Source organism: Pimephales promelas, chromosome 18 (assembly GCF_988280905.1).
Source record: "Pimephales promelas chromosome 18, fPimPro1.hap1.1, whole genome shotgun sequence".
NCBI lineage: Eukaryota > Metazoa > Chordata > Actinopteri > Cypriniformes > Leuciscidae > Pimephales > Pimephales promelas.
Genome location: NC_142786.1, coordinates 18,617,093 through 18,634,628, shown reverse-complemented (window position 1 = coordinate 18,634,628; position 17,536 = coordinate 18,617,093). Strand labels below are relative to the sequence as shown.

General features: G+C 36.2%; 1 protein-coding gene and 1 long non-coding RNA gene across 3 annotated transcripts in view; both read right to left on the bottom strand.

The window, feature by feature from the left end:
• Positions 1-3,485: 3,485 nt before the first annotated feature.
• Positions 3,486-7,770, bottom strand: LOC148970977 (uncharacterized). The gene is made up of 4 exons (XR_016147378.1): positions 7,660-7,770; positions 7,148-7,235; positions 6,926-7,020; positions 3,486-5,729 (listed from the first exon to the last, which is right to left on the bottom strand). It is a non-coding gene; the product is annotated as an uncharacterized LOC148970977 (long non-coding RNA).
• Positions 7,771-9,758: 1,988 nt separating this feature from the next.
• angpt1 (angiopoietin 1) overlaps positions 9,759-17,536 on the bottom strand; it is a 164,274-nt gene continuing 156,496 nt past the window's right edge. For both annotated transcript variants that reach the window (XM_089122927.1, XM_039659548.2), the window contains one exon: positions 9,759-14,235. In XM_089122927.1, the coding sequence (XP_088979053.1) occupies positions 14,072-14,235 (164 nt within the window). In that variant the 3' untranslated portion in view covers positions 9,759-14,071. The remainder of the gene's footprint in view (positions 14,236-17,536) is intronic.

The window sequence follows — 17,536 nt, the reverse complement described above, 5'->3', positions numbered from 1 at the left end:
ATATGAACAAACCCAGCCATTGGGTAACATTATTGTTATTATTTTTTTGTTAACCTAATGTTTGTCCATATTTGACCCACAATTGTGTTAAAACAACCCAGAATTTTTTTAGAGTGTAGTGTCGTCTCTTCTCTTCTCTCGGCTGATCTGGGGTCAGCGGTTCCTGCAAAAAACAAACCAATTCAGCTTGTGCAAACAGGAAAGGATCCGTCTTCAGAAACGGCAGTGGAGCGTTTGAGTCGGCCTTCACTAGAGACTAAACGATATCAATGTGTCATCGATAGACATGCTGAACTATATCTCAGAGATGCAAAGCCCTTGTTGTATTATGCTGGCTTGAATCCATCGCACATACTGAATGTGTCTTGATTTTCCATTGTTGAGGGTGTAGTGGGTCAGGTCAGGTGTTGAAGGACACGTGGTGGTTTACAAGCGCAGTCGTCTGCTTAACCCTTCGATTAGGTGTAGGAATGTCCACTATGGGGGTTTGAGCGTCCCGACAGCATCGCTTGACACCTCTGCAATCCGTCACGGCCGAGAATGAGCAGAACCAACAATCTCTCGCTCCGACACAAAGGGGTCTCACTAGCTCAGGGCCAGCTCTACATACACATTGCTCTTCTTTATGTTTTTTTCTTCTGCCGTGTGTAAATATTGTGTCTATAGGAGCGACGTGACTCAAATAGAAAATGCTGAATAGTGGCGTGAAAGATTTCGGGACACACACTAACACGGGCTCCTTGTAACACACGCACGCAGGGTTCTCAAGTCTCACGCATTGGCCGTGAGACACACTCATTTCGACCGGTTCACACGCTCACACGCCACACTGTGTATTTCTCACGCTGAAAAGGCAATGCCAACCAAGTTGTCCTGGCTGAAAGCTTTCTAACGTTGTATACGAGGCGCAGGCAAACAAAGTGAAGTTTCCTGCCGCCAGCGCGTATCTCCGCCAGATTGCGTTCGTTACTAGGCAACATATATGCGCGCTGCGTGCACCACTGATCTATACATGACATGTCATTCAGTAGCGCGAACACACGGAAATGGACGGAACATCCTCTGTCACCGTACGTTCGTTAACCAAAAACATCGCGCGAACACATGTGTCGTAATGAAGAAGAAGGCAGGGTTCTCAAGTCTCACGCATTGGCCGTGAGACACACTCATTTCGACCGGTTCACACGCTCACACGCCACACTGTGTATTTCTCACGCTGAAAAGGCAATGCCAACCAAGTTGTCCTGGCTGAAAGCTTTCTAACGTTGTATACGAGGCGCAGGCAAACAAAGTGAAGTTTCCTGCCGCCAGCGCGTATCTCCGCCAGATTGCGTTCGTTACTAGGCAACATATATGCGCGCTGCGTGCACCACTGATCTATACATGACATGTCATTCAGTAGCGCGAACACACGGAAATGGACGGAACATCCTCTGTCACCGTACGTTCGTTAACCAAAAACATCGCGCGAACACATGTGTCGTAATGAAGAAGAAGGTAAGTTGGAAGAAGCTCGTCTAACATTTTTGGGCTAGAACATTTAATATGTAGCCCATCGTACATTGATGCAGTCAAAAACTCTACAACTACTTTGCAACCAGGCTCAGTTTGGCTATCTTAGCTGCTACGTTATCTGAAACTAAGAGAAATGTTAGTGGGTATGGAAAGGAATGAAGATTTACTGATTTTATTTTAAATTATATTATACTGTAATATTAATAGTCTTTCTAGTTACATTAAGGATGTATTACAGCAGATTGCTCTGGGTAATATTTAATCATTGTCATAATGTTGCATTTGTTTTTTCAAAGATGTCAGGAAAAAAGCAGAAAGATATTTTGTCATTTTGGGCACCAAAGGGTAAGCCCCCTAAAAAGGTTGCCAGATTAGAGGAGGAGACAGTGGAAGAGGTGGTGCACTCTAATCTGTCCATTTGTTCTCAATGTCCCACCACACAATAAATCATTCGTCTAGATAGAAGACGCATTCAAAAATTAAAATGCAATTTTTAAAGATTTGTTTGAAACTGTTTGGAGCAATTTGTTATATTTTTGGTTAGCTATATTTGTAATACTGCATTAAAGACTATTTGATGTGATGAATTGCTCTGTCATTTATCAGATTTACTAATTGTTATAATTTTTAATTTGTTTTGGTTAATTATGAACAATGGGTAAAATTGGGGGCGGGGCTTCATTATGGCTCCTCCCCTAACCGCGTGTGATCTCACTCCAAGCTTTTGCTCAAACTTGAGAACCCTGCGCACGGTTTAAAACTTTGCACACATGACCAAACTTAGTGTATTGACTAGCTGCCATATCAATATAGAGAAAAAAAAAATGTGCGAAAAAAAAAGGAAGATATCATTTATTTAAGCATATACAGCTAAAGTCAATTTTCATCTCTGTTTTTTGTGTTTATTTAAAATGAGACAAATCTGATATTACTGTAATCTTATCTCTGTTGTTCAACTGTTGAGATAGTTGTTTAACAGCAGAAACACTCGCCGGATTTAAACCCCATTGGCTCAGGCGGGGCATGTCGTCACACTGCGTTACAATGAACTCCTATTAGAACTATGAAATTACATTCTAGACTTTTATGAATTCTATTGAGAAACTTGTTTAATTTTTCTCAATAATGCTTACACTTATACGTGTATGCTTACATAATGCTTACACTTATACGTGTAAGCCAGTGTTGGGAGTAACGCATTACAAAAGTAATACATTACAGTAACATATTACTTTTTGCTGTAACACAGTAGTGTAAGGCATTACTAATCAATTTTCAGTAATATTTCACTCGTTACATGTTCAGTGAGGCTTGTATTACAGTTGTATTACAGTGTATTGTCTGCTTTTACTTCTTAAAGGCAACAGACTATGTGAAAGTTTTAAAGCAGTCTTTTAGTGCCAGTTCAGAGCGGTCGCGTCTGTAACATTGTTTTTTCCTCATAAATGCGAACACGAAAACTAAAATAAAATGAATATTTTAAGCTCTATGGAGACTGGAGAGCCAACCCTTCCTCATCCGATTTGCGCAGTGTAATTAACAGAATTACAAAAAATATTTTTGCCTCCTATTTTTTTTTGTCACGCATGAATGTGTGTCTTTTCCCTACACTGTAAAAAGTAATAAGTTGACTTTACTAGGAAAAGCTGTGGAAACTGATTGCCTCAAAATTTTCAAGCAAATTAGGTCATTATTTTTGAGTTGATACTACTCTCTACTTCTTTGTAGAGTTAACTTGTGTATTTGTAGAGGTTACCATAAAACTTGAGTACAGGTAACTTAATAATCTCAAGTTAAGGCAACTTACAGATTTAAGTTGAGATTTGTAAGCAGAACTTACACAAAACAGTTAATTTAACATGTCTGCTTGTTCTACTTACTAGAGGAATGTGTGGAAACTGATTGCCTTAAATTTCTCAAGCAAATTGTACTCAAAATTCTGAGTTGAGAATACAAAGAAAGACAACACATTTGGCAAACCACTAGAATGTTTATTTGTTCAACAACAATATGTTAAAACATTACTGGCCCGCCAACAACATTTTAGAAATAAAGCACATAATGCACTCAAGAAAAAAAAACAAAGTACTAAAGACAATAAAAAAATGTTTCTTTGTTTTTAACATCTTTACAAAGTGGTTGAAAGCAGAGCATGCAAGTCACACAGTTTGGTACAGAATTCCTTTCCTACTACAGTTCTCTTTAAAATTCTCTTCTTATAAAACTATTCCAAAACCAAACAAGTAACATCTTTTTAAATAAGGATTTTTTTTCTTTCCTTTTTTTCTTTTCAACAATTGAAAAACAGTGAAGTATCTATAAAACAGTACTGAACAATTTTCTTTAGAGTTCTCTTAAATGAACACTCCACTGTTTTATTTCATATTAAGGGGATAGTTCACTTTGAAATTAATTTTTGATATGTTGTATCTTACTTCAAGGGCATCCAAGATGTAGGAGTCTTTGTTTCCGCAGTGGTTTCAATTTTGATATTTTTAGGTCAAAGCGTTCTTGTCTGTCAGTCACATAATGCAGGTCTATGGTCACCACCACAAAGAGCAGCACAGAGAAGTCAAAATTAAACATGATTTAATGACTCGTAAATGTAAGTACACATTGATGGCCTAAGACAAGAAACGAGCGGTTTGTGTGAGGAAACGAACAGTATTTATATCGTTTTTACCTCTTGTTAACAGCCATGTCCAGCTGATCCGGATCAGATGTCCAACTGAACCGTATTGAACCATGTCCAACGTTCTGCAAGAAGTGATCTCGCGCGTCTACGTCACGCATTGTTTACACAGAGATTTACCGTTCACTAAACATATTTAGATATATCGAAATCATTTTTTATTGCGATTTCCTGTATATCTAAATATGTTTAGATCTTCACAGTGAAAGGTAAAACTTCTGAAATCTCTGTGTAAACAATGAGTGACTTAGACGCGCGCAAGATCACTTCCAGCGGAACGTTGGACATGGTTCAGTTCGGTTCAGTTGGACATCTGATCCAGATCAGTTGAACATGGCTGTTAACAAGAGGTAAAAACGATATAAATACTGTTAGTTTTCTCACAAACCGCTCGTTTCTTGTCTTAGGCCATCAATGTGTACTTACATTTACAAGTCATTAAATCATGTTTAATTTTGACTTCTCTGTGCATGCTTTTTGACGTGGACCCCCTAAACATCCATTGTATGACTGACAGACAAGAACGGTTTGACCGAAAAATGTAAAAATTGAAAATACTGTGGAAACAAAGACACCTACATCTTGGATGCCCTTGAGGTAAGATAAAACATATCAAAAATTAATTTCAAAGTGAACTATCCCTTTAAACTATGTTATTTCCTCACAAAGACGAGTTGATACATACCTCTCACGTCTCAGTGCGTGCACTCAATCGCTTTAGCGCGACGCGACACATTGATAGCACTTAGCTTAGCACAGTTTATTCATTAGGATCCAAAAAGAGATGAAGTTAGAAGCGACCAAACACCTCCACGTTTTCCCTATTTAAATACAGTTACACGTTGGTAAGTAGTTACATGACCGAGAATGGTGTATGATTACACCAGTGTAAAATGGATAACTATAATGTATGGCGGAATAGCACTTGAGAGCACTTCGACTTGGCGCAGTAATATCATCATTCCTAAAAAATCCTCTCATCATCAGTAGTGATGATATTACTGTGCCAAGTCGAAGCGCTCTCAAGTGCTATTCCGCCATACATTGTAGTTCTCCACTTTACACGCTTAGAAAAGCGGCACATTTTATTTTGTCACCATACTTGGTCGTATAACTACTCGTGTAGCTGTATTTAAACAGGGAAAATGTGGAGGTGTTTGGTAGCTTCACTGCTTGGATCCTAATGAATGAACAGGGCTAGTTAAGGGCTATCAAAGTTTCGCTGCACGTCAGAGAAATTAAGTGTACGACGCACTGAAACGAGAGAGGTATGTAACAACTTGTCTTAGTTAAGGGAATAAAATAGTTTAATATAAAAAAAATGGTGGAGTTCCTTTAAAGACAGCTCATTGCTTGTGGAAGATTTTCAAGATCATCCACAACCACTGTACCTTCCAGAATAATTGCCGTTGTTGTGGCATCAAGATGCAGGGAGTAGGGTATGGCAGCGGTTGCAGACGATTCGGGAATCACTGTCAGAATACATTTCAATGTTGGACATATCTTCATTGTCATCACAGTCCTAAAAATGGGAATAGCATATAACAAAAATTAGGTCATAGAACAAGACATATTTTAACGGAACACTCCACTATTTTTTCATATTAAACTATGTTACTCTCTTTACTAAGACGAGTTCATACATACCTCTGTCGTCTCAGTGCGTGCACTCAATGGCTCTGGCGTGCAGAGACACTTTAACACTTAGCTTAGCCCAGTTTATTTAAACAGAGAAGCGACCAAACCTCTCCACATTTTCTCTATTCAAATGTGGTTACACGGCCAAGTATGGTGACACAAAATAAAATATGGCGGTGTTTGGTCACTTCTAACTTAATCTCAATTTGCATCCTAATGAATGAACTGGGCTAAGCTAAGTGCTAACAATGTTTCTCCATGCACCAGAGCGATTGAGTGCAGGCACTGAGACGAGAGAGGTATTCATAGAGAGGTATTCATCAACTCGTCTTTGTTAAGGGAATAACATAGTTTAATATGGAACAAAATGGTGGAGTGTTACTATAAAGGGATAGTCCACTCAAAAATTAAAATCTTGTCTTAATTTACTCACCCTCAAGTTGTTATAAACCTGTATGAGTTTTTTTTTTCATCTGCTGAACTGAAAAGAAGATATTTTGATGAATGTTGGTAACCAGACTGTTGAGAATAGCCATTGACTTCCATAGTGGGAAAAAAAAAACTATGGATGTCAATGGCTAATCTCAACTGTTTGATTACCGAACTTCTTCAAAATATATTATTTTGTGTTCAATATAAGAAAGAAGCTCAAACAGGTTTGGAATAACATAAGAGTGAGTAAATAACAACATCATTTCATTTTGGGTGATCTATCCCTTTAAGAGCACATAGTCATTAAAATATGAAACTAAATTAATAACCCTTTGTGTCTAAATGTAAAGGCCTTTTCAAAGAGGACACAGCAGTGAATCCAGGGGGAAAAATATTCATCAAACCACTGCATGAAAAGACAAATAAAACTGATGGCCGGTTATATAAATTAAAACTAATATAAAATGTATCTTCTAACTGTCTTTTTTCTTCTAAACTCTTAATTTATCTTTCACTTTCTTTTCTCCAACCCTTACTTTGTTTCACTGTCCTGACAGTTTTTCATGCCTTTCTTCTTGCCAGATATCAACTGTTTGAAGAACAGTTAGACTGTTAAACAAGAATCACATCAGTGATGAAAATACTTACAAAAGATGTCTTGTAAAAATCATTGTGGTCCTCCTCGAAAAGTAGTGGTAGGCCATGATGAAGAACGATGTTCGTTCCGCATTGATATTAGATTTCTGCAAAGTTATAAAAATGTATATTGAATAGCACTCGATACTAGCAAAATGTCAGAGCAAAAAACAACAGTAAAAGCAACATATGTTTTGCAATCGAGACATAATTGTGATATGTCGATGAGCTTACGTCATTTTGAATCTGCTGCAGAATCTTAAGTTTGGAGCCAATATCTCCAGATTTAGCCTTGAATTTATTGATGAAACGTTGAGCGAATCTGTCACAAAATAAAGACAAAATAAGGTAATAACTGCTTGTTAGTTACACTTCTTAATTAATGCGTCATGTAATTAATTTTCATGTGAACGACACGTGAGCATTGAACTTTCTAGAAAGAAGGAAAGTTACGTTAGCTGCTATCTAGGCCGCACAGCCAGGGTTTTTACATTTTAGATAAACCCCAAACTTAAACGATTAACACAGCATACAAACTGTAACTAATATAAAACACGTGTTCAGTAAAAATCGTTTTTTAATCTAGTAACTTATGCCGCTTGTCTCAACTGGTCTCATTCGACATAAAACTAACGTTACTTCAGTGTGTCTTTTCCTCTTACTGCACAATGAGCAAAATAAATTCTGTTTTTAAGCTATACAATGACATTAAAGTTGATAAATAGTTGTTCAAGAGGCTAGCATACCTAGTTTTGCTGCCGCATCCATTCCCGAACACGAGCTGAAGTCCCTCGTCGATCTCGTCTCGTCTGGACGTCTTCCTCAAGTTCAACCGTCCAATTGCGCAAATGCGCATGCGCGAGTTGAAAAAAAAATAACCGAGTTGTTTCGTCTTATGCTGAAACTTAATAACCAAAGTAAATACATAAAGCTTTGTAACTAAAAATATAAAGGACTGTGAAGTAGCAGGCTTGCTTTTTATTTTCCCAGTTATTTTTTTAAGCGTGCAGGAAAAAAAGATTTAGAACCTATTAACTATATATTAACCTATTAACTATTTTCAAACTAATTGTATGGTATTTACTAAAAATGTTGTTAATTTCACTATTATTATTATTATTACTATCCAAATTCTGTGCTCCAGAAATTTGCAACATTGTGAAAATGCCTTTAGTACAATACACTTACCAATCTTAAGTACAATGTACTAGATTTGTTTAGTTTGACTATTGCATCCACCTAAAAGTTCACAGTACACAGTGTAATCAAGTTAAATCAACTAAGTTTCTAAAGTAAGTTAAATTCACTAGTTTTTCTTAAGTAGAATCAGCAATTACTTTTTACAGTGTATTTGTCTAATGTCTGGAGTCCTTTAAGGAAGTAGCCTATTTTCAATACATGAATTTTCTGAGAATTTTTATTTCAAGTTTTGACTGCAAATGTCATGTCCATAATACTGGACTTCCCCAATTTTAAATAATTTATCCTCAACTAGTTTTGTGGTGTAGGTCTACGTATTTTATAATGTTAACTTCAAATAATACTAATAGCCTAATTTAAAGATAAGGCAGCATTGGATCTGGATTGTAAGGAGAATAACGCTGGAGTTGGAAGAGGTGTGTCGCGATTCTGTAGGTTCGTGGATCTGAGTCGTGTGGCGAATCGCGATTTCGGTTTCATATTGCATATCGTTAGAAGCCCCAAAGTTAAGTTCTACTTAGTTATTTTGGTGAAAGTAACTCAAAAGTAATACATGAGTAATGTAACGCATTACAATTCTGAGACAGTAATATTGTAAGGTAGTGAATTACTTTTAAATAACAGTAACAATACCTAATGTATTACAGTTTGGAAGTAACTTGCACAACACTGTAAGCATACATCCAATACTTAGGTTCAAAATACACTTGTATGTGTATATGTGGGTGGATGTATGTGTATATGGGTATTTGTGTACATGTATGAATGTATGTAGAGATGTGCGTATGTATATGTGTACATTTATTTGCGTATATGTATGGGTGAGAGAGTGTATGTATATTTATATATGGCTTGTGTATGCTCTTCATGTTTTTTAGGCTTATATTGATCCTGATATGTCCTGTTCATATTTTATCATATTACTACTGTATTTATTAAATGTGTAATGTATTTTGTACTGACTTTTGCATTTTAGGCAGCCTGCTAAGACCTGGCTATGGGACAGCAGATGGAAACTAGCACGCGTAGCTAACTCTGGCTTGTTTACAGCATGTAATGTTGTTGATTAATGAGCATTGTCCCTATCAAATAAAGAAATAAAACCGTGAGAAAAAGGAGAGTGAGAAATAATCAATGTTCAGAAATGATTAATTATGATTATGTTTTGAACTTTAGCTGTGTTTTGTTGTGTTTGTTGTCAAACTCAAAAATGACTATTTTTAGTAATTAAAAAGACCCTATTTTATATGAAAAAGTTAATAATTGTATTTTATTGAGAAAATATTTTACTTTGTCTTGTATATTTTTTGTCATATGTCATAATGTGCTCCACCATGGGGCATGTTGTCTCATTTCACTTCCATTCTTTGGGGATATAGCAAGAAAGAAGTACATACTGTATTAATAAAACAAAACCACGTAGGCCTAATTGTACTAGACATGTTTGAAATACATGTTAGAAAAATAGATACTCTGAACTCTAAGTAGGTTTACACACACTGAGAAAGTCAAAAAGTGTTAGGTTGTGAAAAAAAAAAATCATCAAAATTAAGTGCTTGAGAAGCACTTCATTCATTGAAACAATAAAAAGTATCTCAGTGGAGTTTTTCTGCAGTGCATTCATAAATGACTAAACCACTGCGGATCAGCATGAGGCATTAGTTTATTTTATTATTTGAACTGACATCATGAACATTGTTACAAAAGACGAAGTGTTTAAATAACATGGCAAATGAATTTAAATGAGATTTTAAATAAAGTCCATATACCATTACTGTTGCTTTAGCTCTTTGTTCATTCAAAACATATTGATGGCTCTGCGCTAATAAAAAATAAAAGTAAAGCAGTGCTTTCCTCTGAAAAGCAATTTCGAACACATTATTCAGAGTTTGTTCATAAACGTGCCGTTCTGCAGTGGAAAAGCCAGTTTATGGATTTGCAATAAAGCTGTTTCAGTAAAACACACTCCATGCTGTTGTTGTCTGATGGAAGACAGTAGTAAACTTACACACAGCGACATAGAAGATTATTATCAGACTGTTGTGATGAAAGACAGAAGCGAAAAATAACATCTCTTTACAATCCTGCCAACTCAACAAAGAACATTTACAAAATTATGATTTTTTTTTCCACAAACCAAAACAAAATGTATGTACATTTGTAAAGTGTGGTAACACATCACAGAAGGGTCTCATTAGTTAATGCATTAACTAACATAAACTGTTCATTAACCTTTGTTAATGTTGGCTAATAAAAATTAGGAGTAACAGTATATTGTGTCATTATATATCGCAATACAAAAATGCAACAATATCGTGGATAGTGGCAATATATATTTCAGCCAAAATGAAAATGAAAAAATGTACGTTTTCGCCCACAAATGTAACACCAAATTTAGCATTTTAATCTTTTCGAGTATCTCGTGAGTTCAGTATTGTGATGCTGGGTTGTTTCAACTAGAATTTGGGTCAAATATGGAAAAACCCAAATGTTGGGATAAAAGTGTAATTAAAAAAAATTCCAGTCGAAAGTGAAAGTTGAAGTTGGGTTAACATTTTAAATGACATTTTTAACACAACATTTGGGTTTGTCCATATTTCACCCAAATTTGGGTTGAAACAACCCAGCATTGTTTAGCATTGAGTGTATTAAATCGTGACATGAGGGTATCACATCTGTCCAGTAGTTCATGTGATTTCAGGAGAATTAAACATAATTAACAGATGAAACTTTTGATGTTTTAAATGCTTTTTTTTTCATTGTTAGTTCAACAAATGTACCTTCACTGTAAACTGTTACTGAAAATGGGCCGTTCACACACTCTAAAAAACGCTGTGTTGTTTCAACCCAAATTTGGGTCAAATATGGACAAACCCAAATGTTGGGTTAAAAATGTAATTAAAAAAATGACAGCTAAAAGTGAAAGTTTAAGTTAGGTTAAAATGTTAACTTTTAACTGTCATTTTTTTAATTACATTTTTAACCCAACATTTGTCCATATTTGACCCAAATTTGGGTTGAAACAACCCAGCATTTATTAGACTTATATCGAATCGTGGCATATCGGATATCGTTATGCCTAATAAAATACATCTGTTCAGTAGTTCATGTTATTTCAGGAGAATTAAACAGAATTAAAAAATGCAACTTTTGATGTTTTAAAGGGATAGTTCACTTTGAAATTAATTTTTGATATGTTTTAGCTTACCTCAAGGGCATCCAAGATGTAGGTGTCTTTGTTTCCACAGTATTTACAATTTTGACATTTTTCAGTCAAACTGTTGTTGTCTATCAGTCATACACTGGAGGCTAAGGGGGTCCACTAAAAAGCATGCACAGAGAATTCAAAATTAAACATGATTTTATGACTCGTAAATGTAAGTACACATTGATGGCCTAAGACACGAAACGAGTGGTTTGTGTGAGAAAATGAACAGTATTTATATCGTTTTTACTTCGTGTAATCACAGTGATGTTCAAGTGATCTGAATCAGTTGTGCAATGTCCAACTGAACCGGACTGAATCAGTTCAATGTTACGCCGGAAGTGATCGCTTGCGTGTGACGTCACTCAATATTTACACGGAGATTTCAGAAGTTTTACCTTTTACTAAACATATTTAGATATACTGAAATCGTCTTCCATTGCGGTTTCCCGTATATCTAAATATGTTTAGTGAAAGGTAAAACTTCCGAAATCTCTGTATAAACAAAGAGTGGCGTAGGCGCGCAAAAATGTCAAAATTGAAAATACTGCCGAAACAAAGACACCTACATCTTGGATGCCCTTGAGGTAAGCTAAAACATATCAAAAATTAATTTCAAAGTGAACTATCCCTTTAAATGTTTTTTTTTTTTTTTAGTTTGTTCGACCAATTGTTAGTTCGACCAATGGACCTTTACTGTAAATTTTTACTGAAAATGGGCCGTTCACACACTCTAAAAAATGCAACCCAAATTTGGGTCAAATATGGACAAACCCAAATGTTGGGTTAAAAATGCAATTGGGTTCAAATTTGAAATGACATTTTTAACCCAACATTTGGGTTTGTCCATATTTGACCCAAATTTGGGTTTGTGCATATTTGACCCAAATTTGGGTTCAAACAACCCAGCATTGTTTAGAGTGCAAGAACTCTGAACAGATGAAGTGCTGATGGAAAACAATGCAAGGTTTCGGTCAATTTTAAAAGTTGAAACCGTGATTATCATGTGTAAACCGCAGAAGCGTGATATGGGGTCTGTCTGGTGCATGATTACATAAGAAGTGATTACAAACCCGCGCAGTGGAATGAAAACCATGAGAATGGAGAAGAATGCAGGACAAAAATATAAAAACTGTTAAAAACAAATGCATTCTGTGTGATCCGGCCTTAAACCACAACAGATAAACTTCACATACAAGAAAATCCTGACAACTTTTTCTTTCAATAATTCACAATTATTCAACACTTCTGCAAACCTTAGGCTCAAGGATAAAAGTAAAGACCATCCAAGCTTGTCGGTAAGAATAACACTGCTTTTGAGAAGAGCTACTACATATAAAACTGCAACACATTCTTAAAAATGACAGATCCGCATAAGACAGAACGTTATGAGTGAATTAAAACAGTGTTATTTGTATTAAACTGCACCAGTACCGTATGTGCCATTGGCTTTAGTTCATCAGTTGTAACAGTGATTATTAGATCAATATTTTTATGGTGTTATCTGTAATAGCTGTGATCTTTGGCATGCATTCAAAATTTGATGCCAAGCAATGATGTGTTCACAAAAGTCCAAAGCCATTAATAATATTCACTTTGCAAGAACAGTATTTCTGTCACGGTTTCAAGATCAAGATGCATTTACTTGAGAAAAACAAAAATCATCAATTTTAACTGAGTTTGTGCTTAAAACAAGAACAAATATCTGACGTGTTCAAAGGGAAAACAAGATGAGTTTGCCGATTTTTAACGTCATAGTTTCCCCTGTGAATCAAGGTTATTTTTCTGACTCCACTGACAGATATTTGTTCTTGTTTTAAGCACAAACTCACTTCATTTTGATGATTTGTTTTCACTTATTTTGCTTCTCAAGTAAACGTATCTTAATTTAATATATACAGGTTAAATTTGAAAAATTTGAATATGGTGCAAAAGTTCATTTATTTCAGTAATTCAACTTTAAAAGGTGAAACTAATATAATATATAGACTCATTACGTGCAAAGTGAGATATTTAAAGCCTTTATTTAATTTTGATGATTACCTTTTAAGTGGAATTACTGACATAAATGAACTTTTGCACGATATTCTAATTTTTCGAATTTCACCTGTATATATATATATATATATATATTTTTTAAAATGAAAAGCAAGGCATAACTACTATGTAAGAGGATGGCTTGCTCTTCTTTGCTGAAATGTCCTTGTAAATAGCACTGTCACTTTTAATACATCATGCTATGGTTTTCTTCACTTTGACAGCAATAATGTACAAAATAAAAAAGTAATAATATACTGGGATAAAAAAAGAGCATAAAAATGTGAAGTAAAGTATCATAACCCAAATATAACTGTGCAACACGTTTGTATAAAACATTAATAGGTCCTTTGAGGATATTGAAGGACATTCAAGCTGCTTTAAATTCAGATTTGAAAGCCAGGCGATTGCAGGGCGACGCACTTCATCAAAGGTGATGTGTCTGCGTTAAAACAGTCCACGGGTCCTGAGTGACAAGTGAATGGCACTTGAATTCATACCTCTGATATTTAAAAATAAAAGCCTCGCCAATTCCGCTCCTGCCCTGAATTCCCAGGAAGTTTTCCATCTCTCCATGAAGGTGACAGAACAGCCTCGTATTCACATGCTCCTGTTTCAAGGAGTGTTATCTCAAATGAAAGCTGCATTATACGCAGAGCAACGTCACGGGCCGAAGAAATAATGCTTTTAAAGCTTTCGGGGATGTTTGTGGAGGACTAAGAGAAGTCCATCGGGCGGATCATCATGACAGTGGATCGGAGAGAGTAACTCGGCCCTTTAAAATAGTGCCACTTGATTCCATTGAATTTTCCGACGTGTTGTCCTTGTCTGTAGTAAACGCCGTTCAGGTTGGATGGACCACAGGCATCGTACCACCATCCTAAAACACACACATACACACACATTTACAACCGTTAATGCAGTTCTGCAACAAATGATGAATCTTGTTTTCCAGAAATGACTGAAAATATAGTCTTGTTTTGTAAAAAAAATAAAATAAAAAAATAAAAAATAATTGATTGATGATATTAGGTCTTTTTTTTAAGAGTTTTTAAATGAAGTGAGTTTGTGCTTCAAACATCAGTGGAGTTGGATATTTTTCTGACCACTTTTTTTTCTTGTTTTAAGCATAAAGTCACTTAATTTTGATTATTTTTCTCCTGAAACAAGACTTGTCATTTAGCTAGTCAGGTAAATGTATCTTGATTTAAGAATGTTTAGATATTTTGTAATGCAAAACAAGACAAAATCACTGAGTCAGAAAAAAACAAAACAAAACTATGAGATGAGTACGAGACAGCCAATCAGAAGAGAGTGTGGGCGGAGTCTCTCTGCAAGGGCACTGCACTCATAACCAAATCAATCCAGAGTCACAGCCAAGAGAATAAAAAAAAGTATATGGGTGGAGTCTCTCTGCAAGCACACTGCACTCACAACCAAATCAATCCGGAGTCACAACCAATTTGTCTATCAGTCATACACTGGAAGCTAAGGGGGTCCACCAAAAAGCATGCACAGAGAAGTCAAAATTAAACATGATTTAATGACTCGTAAATGTAAGTACACATTGATGGCCTAAGACACAAAACGAGCATTTTTTTGAGAAAACGAACAGTATTTATATCGTTTTTACCTCACAGTGTAATCACGGTGACGTCCAAGTGATCTGAATCAGTTGTGCAATGTCCAACTGAACCGAACTGAATCAGTTCAATGTTACGCCAGAAGTGGTCGCTTGCGTGAGACGTCACTCAATATTTACACAGAGATTTCGGAAATTTTACCTTTTACTAAACATATTTAGACATACCAAAATCGTCTTCCATTGCGGTGTCCCGTATATCTAAATATGTTTAGTGAAAGGTAAAACTTCCGAAATCTCTGTATAAACAAAGAGTGGCGTAGGCACGCAAGCGATCACTTCCGGCGCATGCACAGACCGAAGCGCCTATGCCGTCAGATCATTTTGTCATGGGTATGATTACAAGAGGTAAAAACGATATAAATACTAGGGGTGGCACGGTTCACAAAACCCACGGTTCGGTTTGTATCACGGTTTTAGGGTCACGGTTTTCGGTTCTGTACGGTTCTTGTTATTTTTTCTTTTAATCTTTAACACTCCAGAAATGTACTTCAGCATGTGATATATAGCTTAATTATCCACAATTTAGGATACAGTATTAAAAAAATATATATTATATTCATGCAATCATGCACAAACTGAATTTGACTCTTTGACTTTAAGCACATTTTGGGACTATCTCAGAGGAAAGCTAGGTGAGATTTAGATACAGCAAGAGAGAAGAAATTGACATGCTTTTTGTTTATTTGGCAAAAAAAGGAGATTGTGTATCACTATCTCTACAAGAACTTGTGTGCATTTTTATCACATAAATCTTATTTACACAAAGAAATTAACTTTCATGTATCAACTGCTAACTTTTGTAGCTCTTACCAAAATTCTATCTTTTAAAAGAAAAAGAGAGGAACTCTTAAAACACTGTCTTTTAAATGTCAATATACATGAAACCTCATTGCCTATAGATAATTAAGCTATAGCAATAGCAAAGGCATAAACATAAAGTGAAATTGAAATTCAACCTCAACACAAAAACAGTATCAACAATGCTTCTATTCCCAAAATGTGAGGGTACTTTTTTTCACTTGAAATTAAAGTGCAGGATTTGGAAACGTATGACTGAAGCTCTTATCTATACATAAAGTGCCACTGTAGTTAAATTAAAATATCATAAGATGAAATCCAAAATGTTCCCACACACCGGACTTATACGACGCTGGCGCATCCTCCAACTCCCTCATCTCTCCCACTTGCCATTTCTCCGCGTGCCGTGACCTGCAGCGCTCCATATTCCACTTTTACTGGCTTGTTTATTAACTTGAACCGGCGCTGCACAGAGCGATCGGTAATGACATCAAATACCGCGAAAGTGATGAATGCATACGGAGCCGACTCGCGCTAGATTGATGTTATTCACCGATCGCTCTGTGCAGCGCCGGTCCAAGTCGAACAAGTTTATGTCGCGCGGAAAAAAAACACACGTCACATACGGGCACGAGGTTACATTGCGCATGCGTCGAACCGTGAGACGCACACACGCTCCGAACCGAGACAAGCGAACCGAACGGTTCGGGTGTTTTTTCATGTACCGTGCCACCCCTAATAAATACTGTTCGTTTTCTCACACAAACCGCTCGTTTCGTGTCTTAGGCCATCAATGTGTACTTACATTTACGAGTCATAAAATCATGTTTAATTTTGAATTCTCTGTGCATGCTTTTTGGTGGACCCCCTTAGCCTCCAGTGTATGACTGATAGACAACAACGGTTTGACTGAAAAATGTCAAAATTGAAAATACTGTGAAAACAAAGACACCTACATCTTGGATGCCATTGAGGTAAGCTAAAACATATCAAAAATTAATTTCAAAGTGAACTATCCCTTTAATATCTTTCATCATTTTGCTTCTCCAGTAATTGTATCTTGATTTAAGAATGTTTAGATATCTGTACTGGAAAACAGGGCAAAAATACAGCGTAAGAACATAATTTTTTGCACTCATCTGGCCTTCAGACACGTACACACGAAATGTGCCCACATGGTGCCCCTTTTAGCATGTCTCTTTCCCATAAAGGACTTAAGGTTCACTTCACAGGGACAAATGCCAGAGAGATCTGTGCCATTTCACCAGCCGCCCGCGAGCCAACATCGCTGCCCTTCGTCACGACTCTCTCTGACACAGTAAACTGATTGGATGCTGATTCTATTTGTTACTATGCTTCTCATCTCAGGCCTTTATCCGGCGAGTGCCTCACTGTGTTTTATGGGCTTGTTAACCACACCGAATAACAAAAAAAATGAGGCAACAGAATGATAAAAGTTTGATTGCATGATATAAACCAGAACTGGAACCCATATGTCTTTCATTAAAGCACTTGTAGAATTTAAAGGGTTCTACTTCGAGACATTTCCACTGTTTTTTCATTACAAACTCATTAAAAATCGTTCACTATGACACTATTCTTTTCCATTATTTGGATTGCACAAATCCCCTTGCATACACCAGCATATTTATGCATGTCACCCTACTGTAAGGCTCATATTTATTCTCATCCTGATATTAAATATCTCAGAGATGAATCACTGTCAGGGCCCTGTTTA